At 41.5% G+C, this 27,847-nt stretch overlaps 1 protein-coding gene across 5 annotated transcripts; it reads right to left on the bottom strand.

The window, feature by feature from the left end:
- Positions 1-1,734: 1,734 nt before the first annotated feature.
- PANK3 (pantothenate kinase 3) lies at positions 1,735-27,847 on the bottom strand. 5 transcript variants are annotated; one of them, XM_053288115.1, is made up of 8 exons: positions 27,058-27,840; positions 23,216-23,319; positions 17,302-17,654; positions 15,047-15,300; positions 13,399-13,575; positions 10,860-10,983; positions 9,500-9,625; positions 1,735-7,852 (listed from the first exon to the last, which is right to left on the bottom strand). In XM_053288115.1, the coding sequence occupies exons 3-8, from the start codon at positions 17,635-17,637 to the stop codon at positions 7,802-7,804; spliced, it is 1,068 nt and encodes a 355-aa protein (XP_053144090.1). In that variant the 5' UTR covers positions 17,638-17,654; positions 23,216-23,319; positions 27,058-27,840; the 3' UTR covers positions 1,735-7,801. The 5 variants fall into 5 exon arrangements, with proteins under 5 accessions (XP_053144090.1, XP_053144089.1, XP_053144091.1 ...); XM_053288114.1 differs by lacking the exon at positions 23,216-23,319 and having other exon boundaries at positions 27,058-27,838; XM_053288116.1 differs by lacking the exons at positions 9,500-9,625; positions 23,216-23,319 and having other exon boundaries at positions 27,058-27,847.

Below are 27,847 nucleotides of genomic sequence, written 5' to 3'. Positions count from 1 at the left end.
GGAAGACCTGGCAGTGGCTTTTCAAATCTGAGAACTCAATTCCAGACAGATGAGCAGCAGAGGTGTTGCCAAATGGCCCTAATGGTAGGAGGTTGCACCCCATTTGCTGTAACATGCGAGAATAAGCCTTACCAGCCATTCTGAAAGTATTTTTCGAGATACAGGCTGATCTGATAGCACATTCAAAAGCTATATATAGTCTAGTGGGCTTTCTGAAGTCCTTACTCCTGTCCAGGTAGAAGAGGAGTGTCCCCTAAATGTCTAAGGAATGGTGGGAGCATTCTAGCAGTGAAAATGGGTACATAGAAGAGGGAGGAAGTCCAATGACTTGGTTAATTTAAATTTTAATGTTTTTATCTATTGTGATTTTACCTGTTTTATGCATTTTAAATGTTTTATATTTTATATTATGTTTTAATTTGTATACCACCAAGAAATTTCTATATCAGGCAGTATAGAAATTCAATAAAATAAATGTGCAAGTCTGATACAACTTCTGGTAAGAAGGCTCATAACAACCTTATTAGGAAGAGTGAGTGAAGAGAGCATCAGCACTTAGGGCAGTTAGTTTGCTAAGCCTCCTAGTGGTAGTTATAGCAATTAAGAAATCGGTCTTAAAGGAGAACAGCTTAATAGAGGCAGAGGATAAAGGCTCGGGGTGGGGTAGGTGAGAACCAGATAAATCTTCCAGGGCTGAACCAGCTGTTTTACTGTTGTGTGTTTTTTTTTAAACAAGACTGGCAGAATCCAGTTTTCTGTCCTGTTTGTGGGGGCAGAGAGCTTTTGGCCTGACTTGCTGGCCATTCCACAGTCCACAACCAGTAAGTTTGGAGGATACTTAAACAGAAACTTGCAATCGTCTTCCTGGGCTCTGTAAAAGGTTTCCAGCTGTTTGGAGGTGGCAGTCATGCTGACTTGGCGGAATTTATCAGCACTGGTAGTGTGAGTAGTGCTGCAGGATGGGATGTCATAGTTGATACAAGAAAATCAGAGACAGGATCCTTAACACTAGGGACTGGAGGCTTTAGCTCTAGGCCAAGGACCTTCGCCATTTCAGCAACCTGGATTCAGTATAACTTAGCCTCTTCTGTTGGAGAATGTGGAGGATTGCTTGGGATGCTGTCATCAGTCCTTTCTACACTTACAGCACACTTTTGTAGGAAACTGTGTGTACGCTATAACGTTGGTTTGTTTCGTTGCTCTTACCCAATGGAAGTCCAAGACACAAAGCAAAATGAGTATAGAAGCATTTGCAACATGAACATGGCGTTTCCAACAATGATATACTGTGAAGCAGCACTCTCATTCAAAAACAAAAGCAGTACAATACGGCTCATTTATATAAACTACAAGTATGCAGTACACTCTTACCTCTTTATATGACCTCATAGTATAGTAAAGTGGAAGGCATAAGGTTTTCTTTCTTCTTCTCTGGTAATCTGTCACTGTTCTCTTTTCTTCCACCTCTAACAGAGTCATTCCTTGATCCTTGGAAACCTGTCATATACCTGAAGCTGGAGCAGGATTGTCCCAAAACAAACGAGCCTGAACCAGAATGGTAATAATCCTTTACCAAGTGAACCAAACAATGGATCACTGTGTATCCCACAAATCAATAGTAATACAGTACAAGCATGAAATCTCAGAGGGAGAAATTCAAAATGTCATTTTAACCTTTTATTAAGACAACTTGTAATGGTATGGTGGAATTAAAAAATACAAAAGAGAAGCAAGCACTAGTAGTTATTTATTTAGAAAAAAATCAAAGTTCTGTTCATTCATACAGAACAGTAGTAAAACTAGTTAAACAAAGAAGTAGGCCCATCATACAAGGAAATTAAATTTCACATTTACTCATGCAAGCAGTAAAGAAAATTTTTATACAGTTCTGATGGGAATGATTACAGTATAGGCTTCCATCATTTGGCGGCACAAAAATGACACAGAAGAGAATCAGACACGAAAATAAATTAAACAGTTTACAAGAGATGTGATAAATAATTTAACAACTATGAATTAAAATATGCAAAACACACTTTACACCAACTTCATCATTAGAATATTAAACAGAGGTGAGACATTAGGTTCACTGCAACCAAAGTAAGGCAACGTATCTGAAATGGCTGTTATGGTAAATGTATGCATAACGGGTTTGCAGAACAGGAATTTGCCATGGAATCACAAAGTACTTTCAAAGCAAAGACGTTTAAAACCACATGCTATAAAAATGCCAATCTTGCCATTAAATGAAAATTCCATCTATTTCCTATCAATATGATTATCAAAGTGTACTGTAAACTGAAAATGTGCCTTATCTATAAAACCTTGTTTAAAAAAAATTTTTTGTAATGATTAAACCTCAAGGTCACATGCTGCAGAAAGCAACTATTTAAATGCACTAGCATCCAACAGTTAAGTGAATTTTTTAGAAAACTTATTCTGATTCCAGAAGAACTCTGTCCACTTCTCAATCAGTCTCATGGAAAGGTTTGTCTAAAATACCTTAGAAATGTAGAAACTGGTATTCCCAATAGAAATACAAATGAACACAGGATGATGTAGATCAACTTATGCTATTTAAACTAGCACACAAACTTGAGAAATTTCTGAAATTGTTAACAAAGCAATCCATTTCATACAACATAAGTATTAGCAGCAGCCTGTTTTATACAAAGTTAATATTTTAATGACAACCTCTTGGCTTTAATGAAGTGTTTGTTCACAAAGTATAACAGCTTGAGCTAAGTTTTACTGAACTGGAAGACAACATGTCTACTCAGCATATTGATGCAATGAAAAGCAGCCATAGTACAAAGGGCAAACAGTCCTACACTAGAACAATTTCTTTTATTCATCACAGCGAGAAAGATAAGTAGTAAAAAATATTTAACTGCTGACATAACCTTCCTATGGCACAAGTCTACAGAGCTATTTTTCTCCGTTCCATGTTTCTTTGTATTTTCTTCTATGTGTAACAAAGCAATGGAGGCACACAATTTCTAGCTTATTTTCAAGAGACTGTTCTACTTACAAGGCATGTAGTTCTGCTTCTGAAAGACATGTACCCTTTGACTTGTGTCAGACATTTAGCAAATCTTTTGAATGCAGATTAGTGGCATGAATGTTGGATGCGTGACTGTTCACAAATTACCAAGATGCATACTTTGACCACTTGCCCACACACACCTTATGAACATGCTTAAGGAAAAATATCAACAGTTGGACCCAAGGATTTGCTTGCAGACTTCTGTTTCTATTTTTATGGGAAAAGTTTAGAATATGATCCATTCTTTGGAATCAAGGAACTTCAACCCTACTACAATATGTTTTGGAACATATCATCATCTGAGAAGCATCCTGAATTAAAGCATCTTGTTTGTTCCCCAAACACAAAAATCTTGTTATGTGTGTGCTTCCTTCTGCAAGTTTTGACATTTAACCTATTAGCTCTACTAAGGCACACATAAATTTAATGTTTAAGCTTTGCACTTCAACCTTTCTATCAGCACAGGTGTTCTGAACAGCAATCTGATTCACATTTTTAAAAATATCCCAGTTCTATTGTTAAATTCAGATTGCAGATCTATTGTAGTTCAAGAGAATAATGAAAAAGGATGCTAATCTTTCAATTCCAAAATGGCACACTCAATTTGATTCATAATAAAAAAGGGGTTATTACAATCCTTACAACATTCTTTCATTTCACATCAACAGCAAGAATACTGCTTCCTAAAGCACAAGCAACCAATTAGAAACATATTTTTTAATCTACTACCAAAAACTCTATTGTCATCTACCTAACCTAACAGATACTAAATTCACAAAGTTTATCAGTTCACTATTTACAAAGCAACAAGGCATGAATATTTAGGAAACTGAACAAGTCCAATTTATTAATCTTTGAGCGACAGAAAATTGCTTTCAGTAGAAGCACTTGAAAAGTATTTGAAGAATAACTGTCAGGACTGCTTCACACATTACAATAGAAGCAATACAATATAATTTCAACAATGCATTCAAATTTAGCATTAGCTGCTTCTACCCTGTAATGAGCAATGTGGCTATATTCCCACCATTCTCCACCCCTCAACACAAAAGAAACATGTTGCAGGGAGTCATGGACTGGCACCAGCACATGGTGCCAGGAATATATGCAGTCACCTCACACATTGTAGAGTAGAACATGCAAGATTTTTAGCAAGTGTCTTCTGCTTCAGTGAGTGAGACAGTCCAGAGAAATATCCTGAATAATTTCAGAAACAGTGGCTCAAATGTATGGATGGGCTTTATGTATGCAGTCAAAATTAGTAAAGGTTTGGATGATGGTATAATGGAAGCTGCCTAAATTTCCCACATGCTGAATGAAAGCAAGTATACACAAAACTTATAAATAGTCACATTAATAGATTTACTTTTGCTAGTGAACACTTAGGCAGCAAAACAATTAGAAAGACCAATACACATTAGTCTTAATCCACGATCAATGACATTCAGCAGAGTTTTATACTTCAACTCTGCTTTGAATAACTTGAACCACATTGAATAACTTCAATGGCACAAAGACAGAGTAGCAAAACAGGGTCATGTGACATTAGCTACTTAAAAGTGTAACACAAACGGTAAACAGTGAGAACAGTGATCTGGTTCTTCAACTATCCTTGTCTGTCTATGGAATGTTAATTTAAAAATGCACCTGACAAGAGTGTGCAGGAAAAGCATTACGTAGCACATGATCCACTAATCCCTTAGTTTAATGGGTAGGGGAGGAGAAGGTTATAGAAACAAAGTCTTTTCCTGGTTCTAACACCATCTTGATGGAATGGATACTGAAAACCTGTACATGTCCTGACAATGTACAATGAAAATAAACTGGCTTATTAAGGAGATGAAATTACATTTTAAAAAAAGAACTTTGTTTTATTAAGGATGTATATTGGTCTAAGTAAAATGAACCCGGATTGTATAATCCTCAAGGGAGTGAGAGAAAAGGAACAACAACAACAAAAAAGCCCTGTGTGATAGCTAAGCCAGCTCATTATTCACATAATCTACAGCTTTTCACATAATCTACAGATTCACCACTCTTCATTGCTACAGGGTGATCTAAAGCCATTACTGATTACAGGAATACTCTTAGATCAAATTGTCATTGGAACACCAGAAAAATAAGACTTTGCAGACACTCATGTGACTAAGGGCCACCTAATTCAGAATTTGGACCCCTTTTCTTCAGGAAGGAAATATCCCTCTTCCAACCTAACCAGCCATTTCTCCCTGCTCCCAGAAAGTTGAAAGATGTCCTAATTATTCCTATGTTCCTAGAAAAAAGGATTGCTCTGTGACAATATTATTAGGAAATCCAACTTGCCTTTTCCCTTTGTACAACACAAGACCACTGGCAACATGACCATATGTGAACCATTATACAGTTTTATCTTTCTGCAGCATGAGGGAAAATACTGGGAAGTTCTATGCCTACAAACAAAAACAAAAGGAGGTTGGAAAAGAATTTTCTTTGTAATAATAAATATGGAGCTGTGCAGCACGGGAACTGCTGAAGCATTTATTTATGGGACTATTTCAAACCTGTAATTTAACACTATCAAGCAGGATTCATTACATGTTTAATCCTTTGCTTCTACTGAGAAAGACTTCTTTAAAAAGTGTCTGCTTAGCAGCTAGAGTGGTGTTGTATAAGTGGTTTTAGTCACCTTCAGCTCCTAATGGCAGACAACACAGAGAATAACTACTTTAAGAATATTCTTGCAGTCCAGGATGTGTACCTAAGTATTATTCAAAATTGAAGGATTTGTTTTTGTTTAAACATTACAAGATAAAAAATGTTTTAAAGGCAAAGAAGTCACTTTCACATAACATTGGCCAAGTTCAGTTGTTACATGGCACTGTAGTTTAATAATGGTTCCATGCCTGACATTAACATACCTTGGCCTCATGTACAAGTGGAGAAACTTTTATAGTCCCAGTCCCAGTTTATAGAATCATTTTACCGCAATGTCTGAACCTGTCAAACCCTGGCTTGTTCTAATTAGGAGTTTGCAATTTGCAATCAAGGTTCCATGTGATGTTCAAGCCTTTATGAAGTAAGTTGTCATAATTAAACACCACAAATTGATCAAAACCAAGTACTGAGCCTCATTAAGTCAAGACAGTGTGCTTAGGTTCAGTGTCAGACAATGAAGCACATGAAGACCTTTGGATGATGCCCTCTGTTCTAACAAAGATAACTATTTATAAGTCCTAGGAATAGAAATAGCTTTTAGAATCAGCACAACATCAATACTAATCTGTACTAAATATTTGTTACTTCTAATAAGCACTGAAATGTGGTTTTAAGGAATTAAAAAACAGAAAAGCTATACATGCTGAATATCTGGAGATTCAATGTTCATATATATACACCGATGTATAAAATATCAGTGTGCCAGAATATTATCAATTTGATCAAGTAAATTAAGAACTAGCTTTTATTCTAGTCTTGAGTGGTAGATTCCCTATATAAAACTCAATTCATGGATTAGATAACTGCATATTCTTTCAGGATACAGCAACACATCCTTGTGCATAGAAAGTTTATTTTTTGAGATGATACGTTTTTGAGATCTTATGGTAAGCTTTGCTGCAGCAGTCTATTAACATGCCACTATTGTAAACTTTTACAATCAAGTCTGAAACAGCAGACAGTCAAAATATAGGAGTAGTCCCAATAGATGGAGTTTATTCTAAGGCCACACTGTTGTAGTCTCTGGAACAGTTTATCAAACTACAATGAACAATGGACCTTTTGAATCTGCAGTACAACTTCAGAGCTGCCATAATGCATTAAACCACAAACTTTCCCAAAATTCACATTTTGGATAAACACAGGTTCTATTTGATCAATTCAAAGTGAGTTCAAGTACATTTGAGACATTCAATTGGTTTTGAGACAGTATTATATTCCATAAAGTCTGCTGATCCATAAACTATAACACTATTGTTACAATACAAGTTACTTCTACTGGCACATTTCTGTGTAGATTATTTTGGGTGTTCAATATATTTCCGTTAACTCTTTAAAACCCTACGCAAACCTTCCAAATAAGCAATATAAATTTAACCACCTCATGAACTGGGATACTGCAGATCTTTACAAAGCGGGACTACGCAGTATAATTTTAACAGATGTGTTTGGTTGCTTAACACTAAGTCAGTTGTACAAAGCCTTTGCTGATGTTTGTATTTTTATTCTCCAGAAGTTTTAATACTGGAAGTCTGAATTAAGTAGTTCAATACATTTTAATTTCCTTGCACTAAAAGAAAATCTTCTGCATCAAGGAGCTATACTTGCAGTAGATGGCACTTGGATGTGGCTATGGTCAATTTTTGGAGTTGATGGAACACACTCAAATGAACAATGCTATAATGAAATTCACACAAGAAGAAAATCAAATAACCTTAAGGGGCACTTTTGAAGAGAAATTTGATTAGCGTGGCAAGGTTTGGACAGTTAGAACAATTCCAATTCTGGATTTGAGGCTCATTTTTGCAAAGACTGTACTGCATACTTATAGTTTAATATCTGTTAGAAGATGCCATACAAGAAAAAACTTTCATATGTTTCTTACAGAAACAACTAGATTTCAAGTTTTGTCTCAGTATGACAGCTAATAACTCTTACCATTAAAGACATCTATTGCAGAACTGTGGCCCTTTCCCCCTTTGGTTCCAGTTGATATAAAAACAATGTTGTAATAATGCCAGAAAGGTACGAAATAATTCAGTACTTGTGATGCTTTAAGCTTCAGCTGAAGTTTGGCAATCCAAGGAGAGCACCAACTGCTCCAAAGTACCCCTGTATTTGAAAGAAGATTTGCATGATTCAAGTTTCAGCAACCATATTAGAATTTGGTCTTTTGAAATTCACAAACTATTCAGCAAATCCATAATAACATGCCATGCGTCACCTCTGATTCATTTGAGTGTATCTGAAAACTGGAGAAATTCAATACATTGACTATATTGTGGATAAATTGTATTCTGAACCAACCAGATCTCCACTGAGATTGAGAGAGAGAGGGAGAGAGGGTGTGTAACTGCTACTCTTCTTTCACTTCCTGCCTCTCTCACCAGTTACACTCCCCTGTTGAGGCATCCCAGGCTCCTTTCTCATCCTGTGGTTGGCAGTGGGATAGAGCTTCATGTACAGCTCTTGCAGTCCACAAAGCAGCACTATGGATGCTGTGTACAGAACACTGTTCATTTGCCTACTAACCTTAATAGGATATAACTCATGTTAAATTTGAGACTTTGTGCAGTTCCTGAAGTACTGCATGCACATCTCTCCACATTGTGCTTTTGAAAAAACTGGCTCTAAGACCAGAAGGGGGAATGAATCACAACCCTTTTATGGTCCTGCTCTGTGTTAAACAGGGCAATGCTTAAACTGCATGTATGACTGGAGGGGATTATTGAAGCAATGAGTATGCCTGCCCTCCTAGAAGAAATTATTCACACTAGGCAACTGCTGCCCAGGGAGAAATGACTGAAAACCCAAGTTCCAAGGCACTGGCTAAGCTAACTGTTGATGGTCATACCGTCCCATGCTATTTGGCAAATACGGTAGTAATTTCGATCTTAATTATAAAAAATTAGCATTAATAATTACTTCATTGACATTTGCCAGTTAAACTTGTTTAAGTTATTTGAGAAAACAAATAAATTGGGCATGATGCAGTCAAAGTTAAGCAACTTTAAGCACCACTGTGTCAAGAGGAGAGAATCATGCACATTCATCAAGTGTATTAGCCTTAAACATTGAGAACTGTAGAACCTTTGGGAGGGCAACTACATCATATATGACAAATTGTTTTAGAGATCTCTCTAACTTCCCCAAACAAGTCACGCAATACTAATGAACATAATCAAAAATTTAAGTTTCTTCTCCACTTCAAGGATTATACTGTTTAGATAGTTCTTCTTCCAAATCAGGAATAAGGAAAATAATTGTTTTTACTTTCAAGGTATTAGAAACTGAAATGAATTACCATATTTACCCAAATCGAAAACGACTCTGAATTTAAGACAACCCCCTTAAAAGTAGAGATTAAATCCACATTATACCTGCATTTACTCAAAAGGAACAGGAACAGTGTTCTCTACTTTTTCTTTTAATCTGTGTATGGAATGAGTTTTGTTCTGGGAGGGAGTATCAAGGCAGTGTACATGCACGTGCATTCAGAGTAGGGCCTTCCTGATTCAAAATTAACTGAGCATATATCAAAAAACATGAGCATGCACAAATGTGCACACATTAGAAAGAACACTGTACAGGACTCTGAACTGAAGATTACCTCCTGTCCTGCTTTCTAATATCAAATAGCATGAGGGGGAAACCTAGTCGGATTCAGGTAAATGCAGTACTTGAATTATAAGATGAGATAATCCATTTTATTGATTTATAAGATGATTTATGTCTACACTCAGTTGTAGTCATACATACCTCATGTTCTAGAAACAAAGCCTTCAATTGGCCTTTGGACCAGTAATCCAGTGCATATGCCAAAAGCTTCATCGACAATGTATTCACACGCAAAAAGTTACCAACAAAGACAACACGGTTTATTTTCTGAAGGAAAAAGCAATACAAGTTTCCTCACTGGGATATAAGAAAATAAACTTAAATCAGCTTTAGTTCTGTTTAATTTATCCATTTACTTAAAGATGGTGCTGAACACTGGTTGTATTCAGCAGTCAGAGCCAATATGAATGTGGCAAAATTTAGAAGGACCTGTATAGTAGCCTGTTAATACACATGCTATTTAGACACAAAAGCTTCAATTATTTTACCAATATTAACTTCCCTTGGGCAGGGGTGCGGGAAGTGTTGGTTCCTAGTACCTATTTCCATCTCTCAACCTGAAGCCCCTATCCCATGATCCTACTGTTTGACCACTACCCCACCTCTGTCTCCCACATAGTTGGCTAAGTAGTCTGTGCTGGGGAGTAGAGAGCAGCTCAGCTGTGCAAGGCTCAGTGAAACTTCCACATTAGCGTAACACTGTAGCTGTACAGATGGATGCATGGTTAGGAGGAAAAAGAGGGACAAGCAAAGCGATTTCATATTGCAAGCGCCAAGCAAATACTACAGGTACTGAGTGATAGACAAAAACAAGAGCTGATTGCAAACATATCCGTTTGTATATGTCACTACATTCCTCAAGATGAAAGTAGAATTGCTATAGGGATAATAATACAAGTTCTTATTCTTATTTGGAGCAAGCAAAGTTCATGACAACTAAACCAGACCATTACTCAAAATGGAGCAGTACTCAGTGCCTTCATAGCCCTGTACAATGCTGCTTGATCCATATGCAACAAGGCAGCACTGTAAAGAAGCCAAAGACATTGAGAAAGATTCTAGATAAGCACATGTTTTTATCTTCTTTTGGCATAACACAAGGGAGTTCTATGTAAACTGGGTTAAGTCAGATGTATGCATGTGAAACAGATATGATGCTCCAGAAAGCAGCAGAGACAAAGTGTGTTCTTTAAACAAATTCACCAAGGGAAAGATTTATATTTGAGTCAAATTATAAAATAAATTGCTTATACTGCCATTAAATTTTTGCTCAATTAAACCTCAAATAATTAAAAATACCCTGAGTGCTTTGGACATAACTAGTACTTATCAACTTAATTCTTCCAATTGTTGTGTGAAAGTGAAAGCAAGAAATAGAAAAATTTTGAACTCTTAATCCCAGTGAAGAGATTGACAGAGGAGATAGTCCTTCTACCTTCTATCCCATTTTAGCATTAAACACATTGTGTAGTATCTGCTGCTTCCTCTCATCTGCAGTTACCTCATTCACAGCACACATTCGTGCTATAGATCCGATGTTATTGGTGATAGTAACTAGTGTAGCTCTAGCCAGGTCTTCTTTACTAACAGACTCCCTTTTTTCCTTGTAGATCATATTCCCAAAGCTAGGAAGAAACAAAAAGATCCCACAATGTTAAATAATCTACGATTTAGAATATAAGCTTTGATGCGAAGAGGTAGGAGCATTTGTCTCCAAGTTCAATGATCACTATTAGAGGCTTCTGAAATGTTCTTCCTTCGCTCACCTATAATGTCACTGCCACTACCAATTTATAGCAAGGGATGTGCAAAACATTTTGAGAGTTTCAAGTGTCTCACAAGCTCGAAATAAAACACCCTTTAAAAAAGAGGCCTGTTTCAAGCTCAGAACAATACAACCCTATTTCAATGCGTAACTTTTGAGCGCAATTTTGGAGGCCTGTTTTTCATTTGCTGATTGGTTTTCTAGCACTGGCTTTCAATTGGCTTATGATCTCCTTGCTTCTTGACTGGCTTGTTATACAAATAGTCATGCCCCCACTGGCGGGGGGGGGGGGGAGAGGGAAACCAAAGGAAAGTGTATCAAAATTTAAAAGAGATTGGAAGGCAGAGAGAGCCCTTATATTATAGGATGCTATGAGGAATTGGGAAACTAAACGTTTGTTAAAAATCGGCCACTTGTCTACTTCTTTTGGTGGTCGGTAGCACCCATCATGCCCGGCCACCCAACCCACCTTGGTGTCCCTAGGAGCTACCCATGGGGAACAATGGGGTGTTTCGAGTTTCCCCATTGTTCCCTATGGACAAAACACTTGAAACATCTCAAATTTTGTTCCATCAAAACAATCACGTCAACCACTGTTCTGACGAAATGTTTTGGCTGTCTGCATTTTGTTTTGAGCTTGAAACAAAATGCAAAATCCATTTTGTGCACATCCCTACTTATAGCCGACTGGAGGTTGGGGAGAACAATACTAATCATGTATGACAGCATGCACTGTGTGTCTTGGGAATAGCTTTTGGGGAAGAATACTGCTAGTCTTTAATTGCCCCAAATATTAAAAGAGCAAAGGAAGCAGCAGCAGGTGCATTACTAGTATTTGAGGACAAGCTCAACTGCTCTGGCTGGGGAATGGGGGGAATTATCTGTTTCATAGATTATAAATAGAGTTGAAAAATGTCCAGATCAGAGGAAGACACTACTGTCTGGTTTAATCCTTACAGTTACTTCTGTTTACTGTAGGGATGGTTTGTGTTTTGAAAGATGAGACACTATAGAGGGGAACCTACTTATCTGTAGTTCTATTACTTGCAGTTTCACATATCTGCAGTTTTAAAATAAGAGGACAAGCCTCATTAACTGCGGGTAAGGGGTTTGCATATCTGCTGTTTTTGCTGGTGAGCAAGAGGAAAAAAAGAAAAGGATTGCTGCCCTCGCCCCAAAGGTAACATCCAGTGCTGGCCTCTCTCCCTGCCAGGTTTCTCCTAAGCACTGGCCTTTCTCCCTGCCAGGGTGCGCAAAGACAACATCCTCTGTAGAGTGGGGGCTGCCAGAGGGAGGGGCGATCATCGGCCACTGCCCCATATGCTCGAGAACTGGCCTCTTTCTCTGTGCCACCGCCGCCCGCTCAAGCGCTTCCCTCTCTCCGTGCAGCAGAGAAACCTTCTCATGAAACCTGGAAATCTGTCCAAATCCTGGGTCTCACAGGACTTGCAAGGCCTGGAAGGGATAAGAAAGCCCTGGCTGGGCAGTGATGAGGGCCAGTTCTCAGAGGAAGACCTTCCTTGTGCTGGCTCTGTCCTGCTTCTGGCTCACCCTTCGGTCTGTGGGGATGTTGCGTTCAACCCCCGCTGCGGGGAGAGAGGCCAATGCTTGAGGAGTGTGTGGGTGGCAGCAGCGCTGCAGGGAAGAGCTTGAGGAGCATGCGGTGTGGCACAGGGAAAGAGGCCAGTGCTCAAGGAGCATGAAGGGTGGAAGCGGTGGCCAGTGACCAGCCCTCTGGCAGCCCCCGCTCTACAGGGAATGTTGGCTTAGTGCACCCTGGCAGGGAGAGAGGCCAGTGCTGGATGTTGCCGGGGTGGGGGAAGCAATCCTTTTCTTCTTTCTCCCCTCTTGGCCCCCACGGGGAACCTAACCCCTGGATTTTCATTAGATTAACATCCTGACATTCACAGTTTCCTTATCTGAGGTGGTGGGCCAAGAACCTAACCCCTGTGGATAACGAGGTCTGCCTGTACACACACAAATTAAGTTCACATCTATCTGGTTTGCTTTTAAGAGCCAGCTTTTCAAAGAATTGCTATCTTTTTGAAAGGGTGTAGCATGAAGGTTTGTGGTAGACAGTCATTAGGGACACACAAACACAGCCTACACTCCATAGGATAGGGATATAAAAAGCATCCATGGGACATGAAAACATTTTAAAAGCAAGCATAGTAACTGAGAAAGCAGATGCTCTTTAGAAGCCTCTGAATATGAGTATTTTCAGTTCAAGCGAAGCATATGATACCTATGTATGATGTTCTTTTATAACACGTACCTAGATGCCACTGCCCATCCTGGCAAGCCAAACCGTTCATAGTCTCCCCCATAAATATCACGGACTAGTTTGTCAGCATGTGTGCTGTCCCCTTTAGATGCCATTTCTAAAGCTTCTTCAAAACTTTCACATCCAGTTAGTAAGCTGCATAAACCAAGAAAGGTTCCACCACCTAGACTGGTGTGAAGAAAGAGACTGACTTGTAAGTAGTTTTTCTTAAAACATACAATATTATGGCTGTCTTATCTGTCTCAACCAGATCAACCCGATTTCTAATAATTGCAACTAACAACTTAAAGTTTTAAACTAAGAGAACTGAATATACAGCTATGCAGTTCTAGTGAATGAATGTTTAATATACTGTTTTAATTTATTTATTTATAAATTAATGCTTAATGTACTGTTTTATACTGTAGCCTACCACATCATGAAGGTTCTTGGACAGTCAATCTTGTTTTAAAAAAGAAAAAAGGCAAGACTAAGCAGACACAGAAACATTTTGTAAAAACTGTTATTAAATGCCAACTCACAAGACAGTTGCTTTAAAAAAAAACAAACCTATTCTTGCAGGAGGGCTAAGGGCAAAACAGGAAAAGGCATGTACAAGGATTGTGGTGTAAACCATATTTACCTGAATAGAAGTTAGTTTTAAAATAAGCTTTAAATTTAAGACAACTCCCTTTAAAAAGTACAGATTAAATAAAGGTATGATCTATATTTACTGGAAAGGAAGCTCTGAATTTAAGATCCCCCCCCCCTTCTAATACTAAAGATCTTGGGAAAAACCTAGTCTTGGATTCAGGTAAATACAGTGTGGTCACCAAGCCTCCTTGAAAACGTCATATGGCTGCTACAGTGGGCTCTGGATATCTGGGGAGACATTCTGCGCTGTAGCAACTAGCTGGTATGCAGAACCTCCCCCCCCCCTTTTTTTGAAGCTCCTCTGTCAGCTTAGGCAGCCAAAGCAGTGTGTTGTAGTAACTGCAAGTGTCTTACCAGCAGAGACCACAACTAAGTTGTCACAATTGTGGTCTGCGCTGCAACCACCAGCAACTGGGGAGCTCAGAAGAGTCAGGATATTTTATCTTCTTAATCTTGATAGTTTCCCTTCCTTTATCAGCCCACTTTTACCTAGCAGTGTTTAGAAAAGATTTTGAAAAGTTCTCCATTACCTCAAAGAAAAAAAGCTAACAACTTTTTATAGACTCAGTACCAGGGAAAACATACCCTTCAAAAAGAGAATTGGGGCTGTCAATTCATAATGTCGTTAATCACATAACGAAACAAGTACTGAGAATTTTCGTACTGGAATAATGTTTGAAGGAAGCTAGTAAGATGACACTAGAACATTTTTTCACAAGACCTTAACTAGACCAGCGTGGTTTAGTGGTAAGAGTGCTGGACTAGGACCAGGGAGACCACAGTTCAAATCCCCATTCAGCCATGATACTAGCTGGGTGACTCTGGGCCAGTCACTTCTCTCACAGCCTAACCTACTTCACAGGGTTGTTGTGAGGAGGAACCTAAGTATTTAGTGCACCACTCTGGGCTCTTGGAGGAAGAGCAAGATATAAAATGGAAATAATAATAATAATAATAATAATAATAATAATAATAATAATAATACCACCAGCGTTAAAGTCACTACCTTGTTCCAGTTACTCTCTTATAGTTGTCTTTGGAATGCACAGCTAAAATACTGACTCCCGAACCAATGTTTACAACCAGCAATGGGTATGGATCATCCAAGTTAAAAGGCATCTTTTGGCATCTTTCAGGTTCTGATGCATTTTCAAAATAGTAGCACTCTGCCTGGCCATTAAAACTGACAGAATCTATATACAACAAGCCCTTGACAAGGCAGTCAAGTTCATCCAGTTTGTGCAGCTGGAGGTTTCCAATCTGTGAAGATGTAAGAGACATGTTAACACATTACATTCATGAACAGAACTAGACAGACACTGAAAAAATTCAGCATAAACTTGAGATACAGAAGCCAACTATCCTCTCACTCTGATTTCAACTTGGATTCTATTGTGTAGCTTTTCCTCACCAAATGATATTAACTAATACAGAAACTTAGATTACAAAAATAAGCTATACAAAAGTTCACAAGTTTTTACAATTGAGATTATTTGTATCAGAACATTTCAAATAAGAAATGCAACCAATAAATAGCAATACTGCCTGATAAGCAGTAAATACTTTAGCAGCTATATATTCAGTAAAGTAATTTAAGAGTTTTCTATCCATACCTTGCATAATTTCAAACAATGGACGTATCAGATCACCATCAAACCTTCCACAGAATTGGAGTAAACACAACCCTCTTTACTATAAGATTCAAGGATATTGTTTTTATTACAGGTAGGTGTGCGTGTGTGCTAAGCAACACACTAAGCGTAACCAGCAAAATCCCCCCCCCGCCCACTGAAAAAGAACACACTGCTCACAGAACTGCTGTGCACGCCATACATATTCACTATCTATTTCCAGACCCTTCTTTGTGGCAATATTTTAACAGACCTGTAAGACTCAGCTGACTCTGCCTACACCAAGTGTCAAAGGCTGATGGCAAAGCAAGTCATCATACCCTCAAAGGGGAGAAAACAAGAAGCAAACATAAAAATAAAGAACATAAAGCAAAGAAAAAAATCTAAAATAATGTTATTTTGAGTTTCACCTTCATTGCTATACCAACACCATTCTGAAAAGGACTAACCCAACCCTTACCAGTACATGGCTGAATCAAAAAAATAATTGCTAAGAATATATTGCTCATCTGTGACAGACCAAAAACTAAAGAGAAGACTGTTGTAGGTGCATTTAATAGTTCATTACAATGGAGGAGATGCACCAAGGGAACGTGGGCAAAAGAACACATGTGCCTAGGACTGAAAAAAATTCCAAGTAACTAAAATACCTGTAAATGTCTTCTAATCCTACTTAAACAGACTGTGCTAAGCAAACAGTGCAGGGATCAACAATGCAGGAACTGAAGGTTCCAGCTGAGAAAGAGCACCAAAGCTTTCCAGTCTAAGACTTCGAAGAGCCATGGAGAGTCCTGGCAGTCATTATTTCTGTGTTGAAAAAGTAATGGAGGAGGATAAAGAGCTAGGGATGTGCATGCAACCACAGGGGGCGGCTTAGAGGGCAAGGGAGGATGCATTTATCCCCTCCCCCCGCACATTTCCTCCACGGGCCCATGTCTCACTAGAAACCCGTCGGGGGCGGCAGCATACCTCCCTGCTGCCCTGCTCCACCATTATCCGGAAGCTGTAACTGCGATTGCATGTGTTGCTCATGCACACACATCACGTGCACGCACCCAATGTTTGTGCACATGCACAATTGCAGCTGTTTCCGGATAATGTCAGAACGGGGAGGCAGGGAGTATGCTGCCACCCCGCCAGGCTTCTAGTGAGACATGCGCCAGTGGGGGAAACACGGCGGGGGGGGGGAAGAGAAGTGTATCCTCCTCCTGCCCTGAAAGCCACCACCCCCGCCGTTGAACCCTCAAGCCGGGCAACATCCAAAACGGTTCAGACACCCGTAAAAGGGTCTCCAAACCTGTTCGTGCACATCCCTATAAGGAGCCGCTTCCAGCAATGAGCATGAACTAAGAAAGGTAATGAGGCAAAATTCCCTCAGGAAGAACCTGGGCCTATGTGACTAGGCATTAAAGCCATTAGCTCCCAGGATGCAGCACCTGCTCCACTGGCAATTATTTTCAAGAGGACAAAAAAGCTTCAAAGTATGCACCCCTAGGTATCTTAAGCCAGCAGACTTCTGATGGAAGAAACAACCATCGCTCTGTTTCATTACTTGACCTAAACATTCAAACAACATACTTTTAGAGTAGACTATGTTACAGAAAAAAGCAGGCAAGAATAAACTACCTACTGTGCGAAAATCTTCTTCAAACTTATAGGCACCACCACCAGTGGCACAGAGCACTGTATGCAGCGTTGAGAAGTTTTTGTTTCTTCCCATTTGAATAAAAGTAGGTAAGTCTTGGGTTGGGAATCTGATAAAGTGCAAGTTTCCCGTTCGCCCAAAAAGTATCAAGTCTTTTAGTTCAAGGTGGACGTCCCGAATACCAGTGGATCCATAGGCTACATTTGATGTCAAATATTTGCGGATACTCTTCAAGCTTTCAACTTCTTCCTGCTCTTCTTCTGCAGTAATATCAATAGGTTCAAAATATGCTAGTTTCACCAGAGTTCCTCCAATGTCCATACCAAACCATGGAAAAGCTGTAGAAAAGTAAAGTTATCATTAGAAAACAATATACCGTGTTTCCCCAAAAGTAAGACCTACCCCAAAAGTAAGACCTAGCAGTAATTTCTGATGTACCGCTAATATAAGCCCTCCCCCGAAAATAAGACCTACCCGAAAATAAGACCTAGTGCATTTTTTGGGCCTAAAATTAATATAAGACACTGTCTTATTTTTGGGGAAACACAAATAACTTTTGATTAAGGTCAAGAACACAGCAAACTGAGGTGTCATGTCTGAGTAACAGTTGATGGACTGAAAGGACACTGAGTAGAAGGGTAGCAGCCAGCTATTCAAACTAGAACTTTTTTGAACTTCAATAAAAATAAGACCTACCCGAAAATAAGCCCTAGTGCATTTTTTGGGCCTAAAATTAATATAAGACACTGTCTTATTTTCAGGGAAACACAGTACATATGAAAATTAAAGGTTGAAATCTTATTTGCTAGTACTTAACACAATGGTCAAATGCACATGTAACACTAAACCATGGTTTAGCATTACATCCACAAGCACTGCAAAGCCAAGGTGAAGGCTTGCCTCTCTCCTCCACAAAGAACTCCTTCCTTGTTTAGAATAAGCTACAGTTTCCCATTATACTAAAATTTGAGAAAGACTGGTTTATTCTGTCAACAATTTACAACTTGGATGCAATAAAAACTTTAGTTCATGTTAAGCCCCAAACAAATTTTAAGTCCTCTCCTCACATGAAGGAAGGGTGACGTGCACGAGTCTAAGGTAATATTCATACACATAGAACTAAATGTTTTTGTATTCCATGTACATGCAGTCACACTCTTCAACCTTATAAAACACAGTAATTAAAACTTCTCTGCACGATTATTCCACTCAGATGAACCATCACTATTCCTGCATATCTCTACTTATTAGCATGCACTACTCACTGAAGTAATAGCAAAGTATTTTCTAGTTCAAGTTTCAATTATCCATATATTTAATTCTCGTAGACGTGCCTGTGGGGATGCGTCCCGGCAGCAACCCAGATGAAGCGCCGGATTGGCTGGGAGGCGAGAGCCGTTGGGATTGGCTGGGCGGAGGCGGCTCGCAACGCGAGCTGAGATGCAGCTGTGGGGGGGAAATGGCAGTGGAAGCTCCAGCCGCACGTTAGCTCCCGCCGCGCTTGGTCGCTGTGAGGAGGCGGCGGCGGCTGGCACCAGCCACGGTTGTGACCGTCGCGTCCGCGGCCTGGGAGTAAGCGGGAGGCAGTAGAACAGACTGGCCCTGGAGGGCTGCCAGGGGTGAGGGGAATGGACAGTAACGGTGGTGGCGGGGCCTTTTTTGGCTGCCCGCCGCTTGGAGTGGCCAGGGGCAGACCAGCTGCTGTGAGGCGGTAGCGGCGGCCAGCTGCTGTTGCGGCTGCCGCAGCCCAGGCTGCGAGGAGGCGGGAAGCGCTGCTGGCAGGGGTGAGTGGGCAACATGCGGTAACGGCAGTGGCGGGGCTCTTTTTGGCTGCCCGCCGCCTAGTGTGGCTCCGTGTGGGGGGAGGAATGGAAGTGGGGAGCACAAGAGAGCGCGGGGCTGGAGGGAGGGGGAGAGAGGAGAGACCTGGGCAGGAGGGGGAACAGCCGGACCGAAAGCGCACAGATGCTCTGTGCAGGTCTGCTAGTACCCAATATGTTTCTAAAAAATACAAAATATATTATTCATCAAGTAAATATTTTCAGATGTGTTTTGAACAACACTGGCTGACATCCAGACTAATGCACACATGGAAAGATGTTTCACGTGCACGGGGGGGGGGGAGAGGTTGCGTGTGGCAGCACTGATTTTCACCAATTTCCCGTCCCCCTTGTAGGGGTGTGCACGGAACCGCGGAGCTGCGGTCCGGCACTGGGGTGGGGGGTTCCACTCAAAACAGGGGGGGCTTTACTCACCCCTTCCATTAAAGTCCCGTATTTTTTGTAGTAATCGGGCAGCAAGGTGCCGCCCTCTTCAATCTCCTCTCGGTGCGGGCTCCTCGTATCCATAATCGGGGCGGCAGGATCACTCCCAGTCCCTGCCGCCCCCTTCAAGCTAAGTCCCCCTCGGCTGGCGGCCGCCCCCTGAAGCTCCCCAGAGGTCCCCCGCCGCCCCCTTCTTTCCAAATCTACCCCCATTACAAGAGGACAGCAGGAGAACTCCCTGCCGTCCCCTTCCCCCTTGCCGGCTGGGCTGCAAATGGCTTTGGAACCCCCAACCCGAACCAAAACCACCCCATGCCCGGACCGGTCTGGAGGCCTTTAGAATGTTTTGGGTGTGTTCAATATCAGTCTGGATGACAGCCACTATTTTAAGATAGCGTTTTTCCTTCCTTCCGTGTGTGTGTGTGTGTGTGTTAAATAAAGCATTCATAAACCACCTTGATTATTTTACAAACTAAAATAGAAATTTACTAAATAAATATTTGAAATAGGATTTTGCTCTCCTTTTCAGCTTTACTACACAGAGACCAAGCCAAGAGATAAAATACCAAATCGCCATATATAATATGCCCACACACTAAAAAAAACAAATCATTTTTAAAGTCTGGCAGTTGTCAAAATACAGCCTCTCAAGAAGTATAGGAAAAAGATAGAGGCTGTTCTCATGTGCAGCCTAACCCAGACTGAGTTAGGCTGTGCATGAGTACTGCCGGGATCAGGCCCGATGGGGGGGGGGGGCGCAGTGTGACCTAGGCCCAGTTTGTAGCCCGGCTCTACAACCTTAACCCAGGCTCCAAGACCATGTGCTCGCTGGGGCTATGCTTAGCCCCAGCAGACACAGATATGGGTGCCTAGAATGCCTGTCTCCTGGGGGAATCCATCAATGCCTCACACATCATATGCGGTGCATTGAGGGATCACCGGAATCTGTGCTCCCAGCAACTTGGCAGCCATCATCTGGGGGCAGGGGGAGAGTTGAGTTTGACATATGCCCGGTCCTTATATTCAGCCTTATAATCTTTTAGCACAGCAGTATCCGTTGTTAAATTATCTGTTCTGTCAAAGACAATTAGGAGGTATATAAAAATATTAAGTGGAAGCTATAGAAACTCAATTCAGGCTAATCTTTTCATGATGTTTGAATAAGGATATCCGAAAAGAACTGAGTTTTCTCTGATAAATACACCACTTATACAGTCTTTTCCCCAACATCAGTCTGATTGTCAGGATGCATGAAAGATTTTATAGTGCTCTAATGTATCTTAGATTAAGGTTACAATAAGTGACTTCAAACACATCACTACATTACGATTACTATTTGTGCTAGCACATGTGTGGGGGGAGGGGTAGAGTATACTATGAACACATACAGTAATACATTTTTTTAAAATTATATACAACAGATCATACTTTAAATCATTGCTTTCCCTACAATCAACTTATACTGTTCACTCTGAAGACTTTTCAGAATCCTGTTATGTAACTTTTTGAATGTCTTGCAGTTATAAAGTTCTCCCACACCTTTCTCCAAGTACCTGAACATAAACTGTATGTTTATAACTCTTCAGCAAGGAGCAACAAAGCTTGACTAAGTGCATTCAGTGAACTTTGGTTTCTTCCAACAAGACAGCAATAGCTTACATACCAACACTCACACTTATTTGGAACTAGTTATTAACTCTACACGAATGTGTCGGGGGACACAGGGACGGCATTCAAGTGATTCTAAATACTTCTTCACAGAAGCAAGAATGGTCAGCAGAGCTTACTTCAAAATATTGCGTTTATTTATTACATGTTTAAATCGCCCCATCCAGAGGCTCTGGGTGGTGTAAAACTAGTTTAAACCACATAAAAACAAACATGATTTAAAACACACTACTTAGAACAATATAAAAACAATTTCAACACAATTTAAAACCAATTAAAATACTTAAACACAATTTAAAAACGTTGGAAGGCCAGGCCAAATAAGTAAGCCTTTAGGGCTCTCTTAAAGGTCAACAGCGAGCCTAAACTGCGGATATCTGCTGGGAATGCATTCCATGGGCCAGGAGCAGCTACAGAGAAGGCCCTGTTCCAAGTCGCCAAACAGACTGGTGGTAACTGGAAATGGACCTCTCCAGATGACCTCAATGTGCGATGGGAATCATACAGAAGAAGGTGCTCCTAAAGTAGCCCAGACCCAAGCCATTCAGGGCTTTAAAGGTAATAACCAGCACTTTGTATTTTGCCCGGAAACATATCAGCAGCCAGTGCAACTGTTTCAAAACAGGCATAATATGGTCTCTCCGGGTTGCCCCCAAGACCAATCTAGCTGCCACATTTTGAACTGAAGTTTCCGAACTACGTACATAGGCAGCCCCACGTAGAGCGCATTGCAATAGTCAAGCCTGGACTTGAATTATCAGAAAGTAATCCAGATAATGAAGCAGGATGCAACTTTAGTTAAACATGCCAAATTCCACTTAAAGTGCAAAGTTGTATTTAAGATGTTAAAAGCACCCATACTATCATACCTATTGAACTCTTCTTCACAAAAGACTTGTCTTATGTAAAGGACAATGGATATGCTCCATCTCTTCCAATTTAGTGTTGGCTAGTACACAATAATTCAGCATTTTTTCTATCACTGAAGCAACAGCAAGAGCTACAAGCCCCAGTTCATACCCTGGAAAAATCTTATATGCACCACATACATACCCAGGTAGTAACTGGCAGATGAGAAGTTGTGAGAAGTCTTCAGGACACCGTGTAATAGTAATCCAGATAAGCACTATCTATGAGCACTATCACCATATCATAAAGTAAGTTACCTGGCAAGGATGGGGCCATAGCTCAGTGGAAAAGCATCTGCTTTGCACGCAGAAGGTCCCAGGCTCAGTCCCTGGGATGGTAAAAAAAAACCTCGGCCTGAAACCCCAAAGAGCTGCTGCCAGTGAGTGTAGACAATACTAAACTAGATGGACCAATGGTCTGACTGAGTATAAGGCAGCTTCTTATGTTCCTAGGTACACATCCGTGCTTTGAAAATTTGTCAGTTTGAAGTGTTATGCTGGATGGAGACAATAAAATATAGAAAACCTTCTCCTATTTAAAAATCTCTCACATTTGGGCAGACTTAAACTCAGATCCCAAGTACTGCAGTTTCTGATGCAGAAGTGTCGAGCAACTCCTCTTTTGTTATGGGGTGGATAATAAAGATTATTATTATTATTAGTTTATTATGTGGTTAGGTTGAATCAGTTTGAGTTTGTGACTCCTGAGGATGTGGACAAGCTGCTTGGAATGTTGGGGGAAATCACCTCTTCTGAAGAAGCCTGCATTGGATCTCTGAGTTGAGCAAATGCAGGCCTGTCTCCAACATTCTATGGCTGGGCAAAGTAACAGAGGGTGGGGCCTCTCAGGTGCAGACATTCTTGTAGGAAACTGATTATTTAGACCCATCTCAAACTGGCTTTCAGGCAGCCTGATCTCCAATTGGGAATTGACAGAGGGAGTGTGACTCTGTTGGTCATTTTGGATCTCTTGACGGCTTTCAGTACTATCAACCATAGTAACTGTCTGGAGTGTCTGAGGGGGTTGGGGGCACTGCTTTACAGTGGTTCTGCTCCTACCTTTCAGGCAGATTCCTGATGGTGTTGCTTGAAGACTGTTGCTCTTCAAAATGTGGACTTTTATATGGCGCACCTCAGAACTCCATACTATCTACATGAAACCACTGGGAGAGATCATCAGGAAATTTGGTACAGGGTGTTATCAGTATGCTGATGACACCCAAATCTATTTTGACATGTCAACAACATCAGATTAAGGCATAAGCTCTTTCAGTGCCTGCCTGGAGGCAGTAATGGGCTGGATGAGGAATAACAAACAGATGTAAAAGTAAGTCCAGTTAAGAAGGAGTATTGTGCGGGGTCAGAACATGGGAGACGATTTTTATCTGCCTGTTCTGGATGGGGTCACACTTCCCCAGAAGAACCAGGTATGTAGTCTGGGAGTGCTTCCGGATCCAAATCTCTTCCTGGTGTCCCAGGTTGAAGTGGTGGCCAGAGGTACTTTAGATCAGCTTCAACTGATATGCTAGCTGCATCCATTTCTTGTGATTAACAACTCAAGAGATGCTGGTAACCTCAAGACATGACTATTGCAATGTGCTCTATGTGCGGCTGCCTTTGTACATAGTCTGGAAACTGCAGTTGGTACAGAATGCGGCAACCAGGTCTCTGGGTCATCCTCAAGAGAACATATCACTCCTATACTAAAAGCATTACACTGGCTATCAATAAGTTTGTGGGCAAAATAAAAGGTGCCTGTTACAACCTATAAATCCCTAAACAGCTTAGGCCCTGGGTATTTAAGAGAACACCACCTTTGCCATGAGCCCCATCACCCACTTAGATCTGGAAAGGTTTGTCTACAGTTGTCACCAGCTCATCTGGTGGCGGCTACACAGGGACGGGTATTCTCTTTTTTCTGTCCTGAGACTCTGGAATCTGCTCCCTGCTGAAATAAGAGCCTCCCCATCTCTGATAACTTTTAAGAAGTCTCTAACAACTTATTTTTTCACCCAAGCTTTTAAATATGACTGTGGTTTTAAATTGTTTTAAGGTTTTCATTTCTGTCTTAATTTGTTTTATGTTGTTGTAAACTGCCTAGAGATGGAAGCTTGGGGTGGTTTACAAATTTGATAAATAACAAAATTATTAAACTTTATGTTCTTCTTGTGCTTCTGATCAACCAACACCCTACTATAATTTATTTACTTATTATTTTATGTATTTTATACTAGCTGGGTGCACAGCATCTGCACTTCTAGTTTGTCGCCTGTCGCCACCCCCCCCCACTGTCACCGTTTTGTCGCCTGCCTGTTTCCGCCTCTTTGCCCCACCTACCTGTTTCTGCCTCATTCTCCCCCCACCCAGCCATTTCTGTCTCATTCTTTCCCCCGCCTGCTGCCGCCTCCTTTCTTCCCCCCAGCCACCCGTTGCCTCCTCCTCCTTCCTTCATGGCCGCCACCTCCTGCTGCCTGTTGCCACCGTTTTCTCAGCGCCATTCCCTCCGCCCCAGGCCAGCCACTGGCACCATTTCCCCCCGCTTCCAAACGGCCCGTGGCTAGCCTATCAGGCAGCTCTCCATAGTCTTGAGAGAGCTGCCTCATATAGGATTAGCCATGGGTATGCCTTAGAGAATTAAATAGATAGAAGATAGATCCTGCTTGACTCCAGAGGTTCTATGCTGTTCACAAAAAATATTTCTTTCCTTACATTTATATCCCGCTCTTCCTCCAAAGAGCCCAGAGTGGTGTACTACATACTTAAATTTCTCCTCACAACAACCCTGTGAAGTAGGTTAGGCTGAGAGAGAAGTGACTGGCCCAGAGTCACCCAGCAAGTATCATGGCTGAATGGGGATTTGAACTCGGGTCTCCCAGTCCCAGGTCCTAGTCCAGCACTCTAACCACTACACCACGCTGGCGTGGTGTAGCCTGTTTAATTTGGAATAGAGCCCTATTTCCCTTTGTTACAATATCCAGAATGCAAAAGGATACTGTTTTTATTATATTACTGTATTATTTACATATTTTATTTAACCTTATTCACTTGTGATACATACAAAAAACACAGTGTGAGCTGCTTGCAAGGTGTCTGTCTACAGTTAGAACACAGTTCAAAATTCTCAACAATCTCAACTGAAGAGGCAGGCAAAAATGTGCCACTTTCTTTCATGAAAAATCACATTAGGCATCTATCGCTTCTTTGAAACTGCTGTCCTTTTAAAATTAATATTATATTCCAGGCATGCAAGTGAAAAAACAAACATGTACTAATAGATTACTACATAAATTGTTTGGTTACCAGGGGGGAAAAACCCAAATAACATAATTTGTACAAGACAGTACTATTTACTTATAGAAGTTGTTTCTATCAAGTTATCTGATGTGATCAAAGTTTTCATCTACTTAATATTTCAGTTTAAGCCCAGTCATACAATATTTTACCTGATGGGGCCAAAATGAAAGAGATGGTGTGTGCTACACCTCATATCAAAGCTACTTGCTATTCTGACAAAAGCTTTTTATAACTGACCATTTCCTCTGCTTTCTTACAGTACACTATTAAGATGCATGATAACCAGTCATACCTTCCTCAAGTGTCACACGACTACTCAGAGACACATTTTGGTAACAATTTGAATGAACCTATACTTAAGGTGCAATCTTATGCATATTTGGGAGTAAGTTCCATTTTGTTAATTGCCCCTAATTCCAAGTAAACATGCATAGGATTGGATTGTGTGCTCACTTAAACACCAGTACTAATGTCCCAGAAACATCTATAAAATGATCATGCAGATCAGAATGCTAAATGTGCTAATAATTGAAGAATGGCACCTTGGTCCCAGTTTCCATACTGGGGTCAGTTCATGTCATCAAACCTCTCTGTAGTACACACAAACATTTTATATTTTAAAAATTTCCAACTCCCACAACCATTTCTTTAAGGGAAAGCCTGCAGGGAATCTACGAAACTAGCTTAGAGATATGGCTAGCACTGAGTAGCCACAGCTATGTGCTCCACACATATACATACATGCAATAAAAAAGAATGAATATTTACATGAGCTGTGACAACTCATAGTTTCTCATGCTTTTGCCTGACAGAAGAGTTTTCTGTGTTGAAAACACACAGCATGTGAATTGGTGCAGATATGGAATCATCTCATAGATTGAGATGGCAATGGTAAGGTAAAAGTGTGCCATCAAGTTGATTTCGACTCCTGGCGCCCACAGAGCCCTGTGGTTTTCTTTTGGTGGAATACAGGAGGGGTTTACCATTGCCTCCTCCTGCCTAGTATGAGATTATGCCTTTCAGCATCTTCCTATATCACTGCTGCCCAATATAGATGTTTCCCATAATCTGGGAAACATACCAGCAGGGGTTTGAACCAGCAACCTCTTGGTTCCCAGGCAAGTTACTTCCCTGCTGAGTAAAGTATGAGATGATGCCTTTCAGCATCTTCCTATATTGCTGCTGCCTGATATAGTACTGGTGGAGATTCGAACCAGCAACCTTCTGCTTGTTAGTCAAGCATTTCCCCGCTGGTGTAGGCAATGGTAAACCCCTCCTGTATTCTACCAGACAACCACAGAGAAGCCGGCAGGAGTCGACACTGACTCGAGGGCATACTTTACCTTTACTCAGCAGGGAAGTAACTTGCGTAGGGAACAAGAGATTGCTGGTTCGAACCCCTGCTGGTATGTTTCCCAGGCTATGGGAGACACCTATATCGGGCAGCAGTGATATAGGACAAGAAATGGGCGTGGGGGGGGGGAGAGATTACCCCTAGAACTGCGCTCATCTTTACGGCTTACCCACTCCCAAAGCAATTGCACGCGCGCGCACAAGAACAAGCAGAGAAGCATAAAGGGGAAGCAGGAGGCCATCGGGAGTCTTACATGGTTTCTTGGCATCTTTGATCTTCATGTCGCCGCAGCTGCCCTCTCGTCAGTTCCTTTGGCTCGAGCTGCGGGGTCTCTCTTGAGGCAGGCGGAGGAAGGAAGCGGCGCTCGCTCAGAGGCCGGGCGGCGGCGCGTGAGTCGCTCTCGCGCTCACTGGCGGGGCCCGCGCACGCCTCTCTGACAGCAGGTGCTGAAGGAATGGGCCGAGAGAGGGGAAGGGAAGGGCCTTGAGAGAGGGTTGTTCACACGGACACCAGCCCGTGGGCCTCTTATCGGCTGGACAGCCGGACAAGCCAGGGGGAGAGACTGAAGGAGGGTGAACTTGCCCGCCGCCGGGCCCCACCCACACCTACGGCACCGCCCGTCCACCGGCCCTCCTCCGCCTCCTTGATCGCTGGGCGCTTGCCAACACAAGATGGCGGCCGGCACCGTGTGAGGGTGGGTCTGGGACTCAGCAGCTCCACCGCGCCGAGTCCATCCGAGCCGAGGCCAACGCCGGTGTTCTTTCCTTCTTCCGCCCACCCACCCCTCTCTCTCCCCCTCGCTCGACGGACGTACACCACCCGTCTTCACCCCGGGCATAAGGCACGGGACCCGCGCAGGGGCAGATGGGAAAAAAAGAAGCTGAATGTCTCGTCTTCCTACACCACCCAGAGCGCACCGCGAAGTTCCACCCGCTTCCCGGCCATTCTGTGCTCGCGAAGCATGCCGGGGATCAGAGTTTCTCAAAAAGAAACCATCTTTGCAGCGGCTTCCCAGAGTGCCGAGCAGCTGCGGAACTCCACAG

The sequence above is a fragment of the Hemicordylus capensis genome, chromosome 2, assembly GCF_027244095.1.
Source record: "Hemicordylus capensis ecotype Gifberg chromosome 2, rHemCap1.1.pri, whole genome shotgun sequence".
Lineage (NCBI taxonomy): Eukaryota > Metazoa > Chordata > Lepidosauria > Squamata > Cordylidae > Hemicordylus > Hemicordylus capensis.
This window is presented reverse-complemented; position numbering and strand designations above follow the sequence as displayed.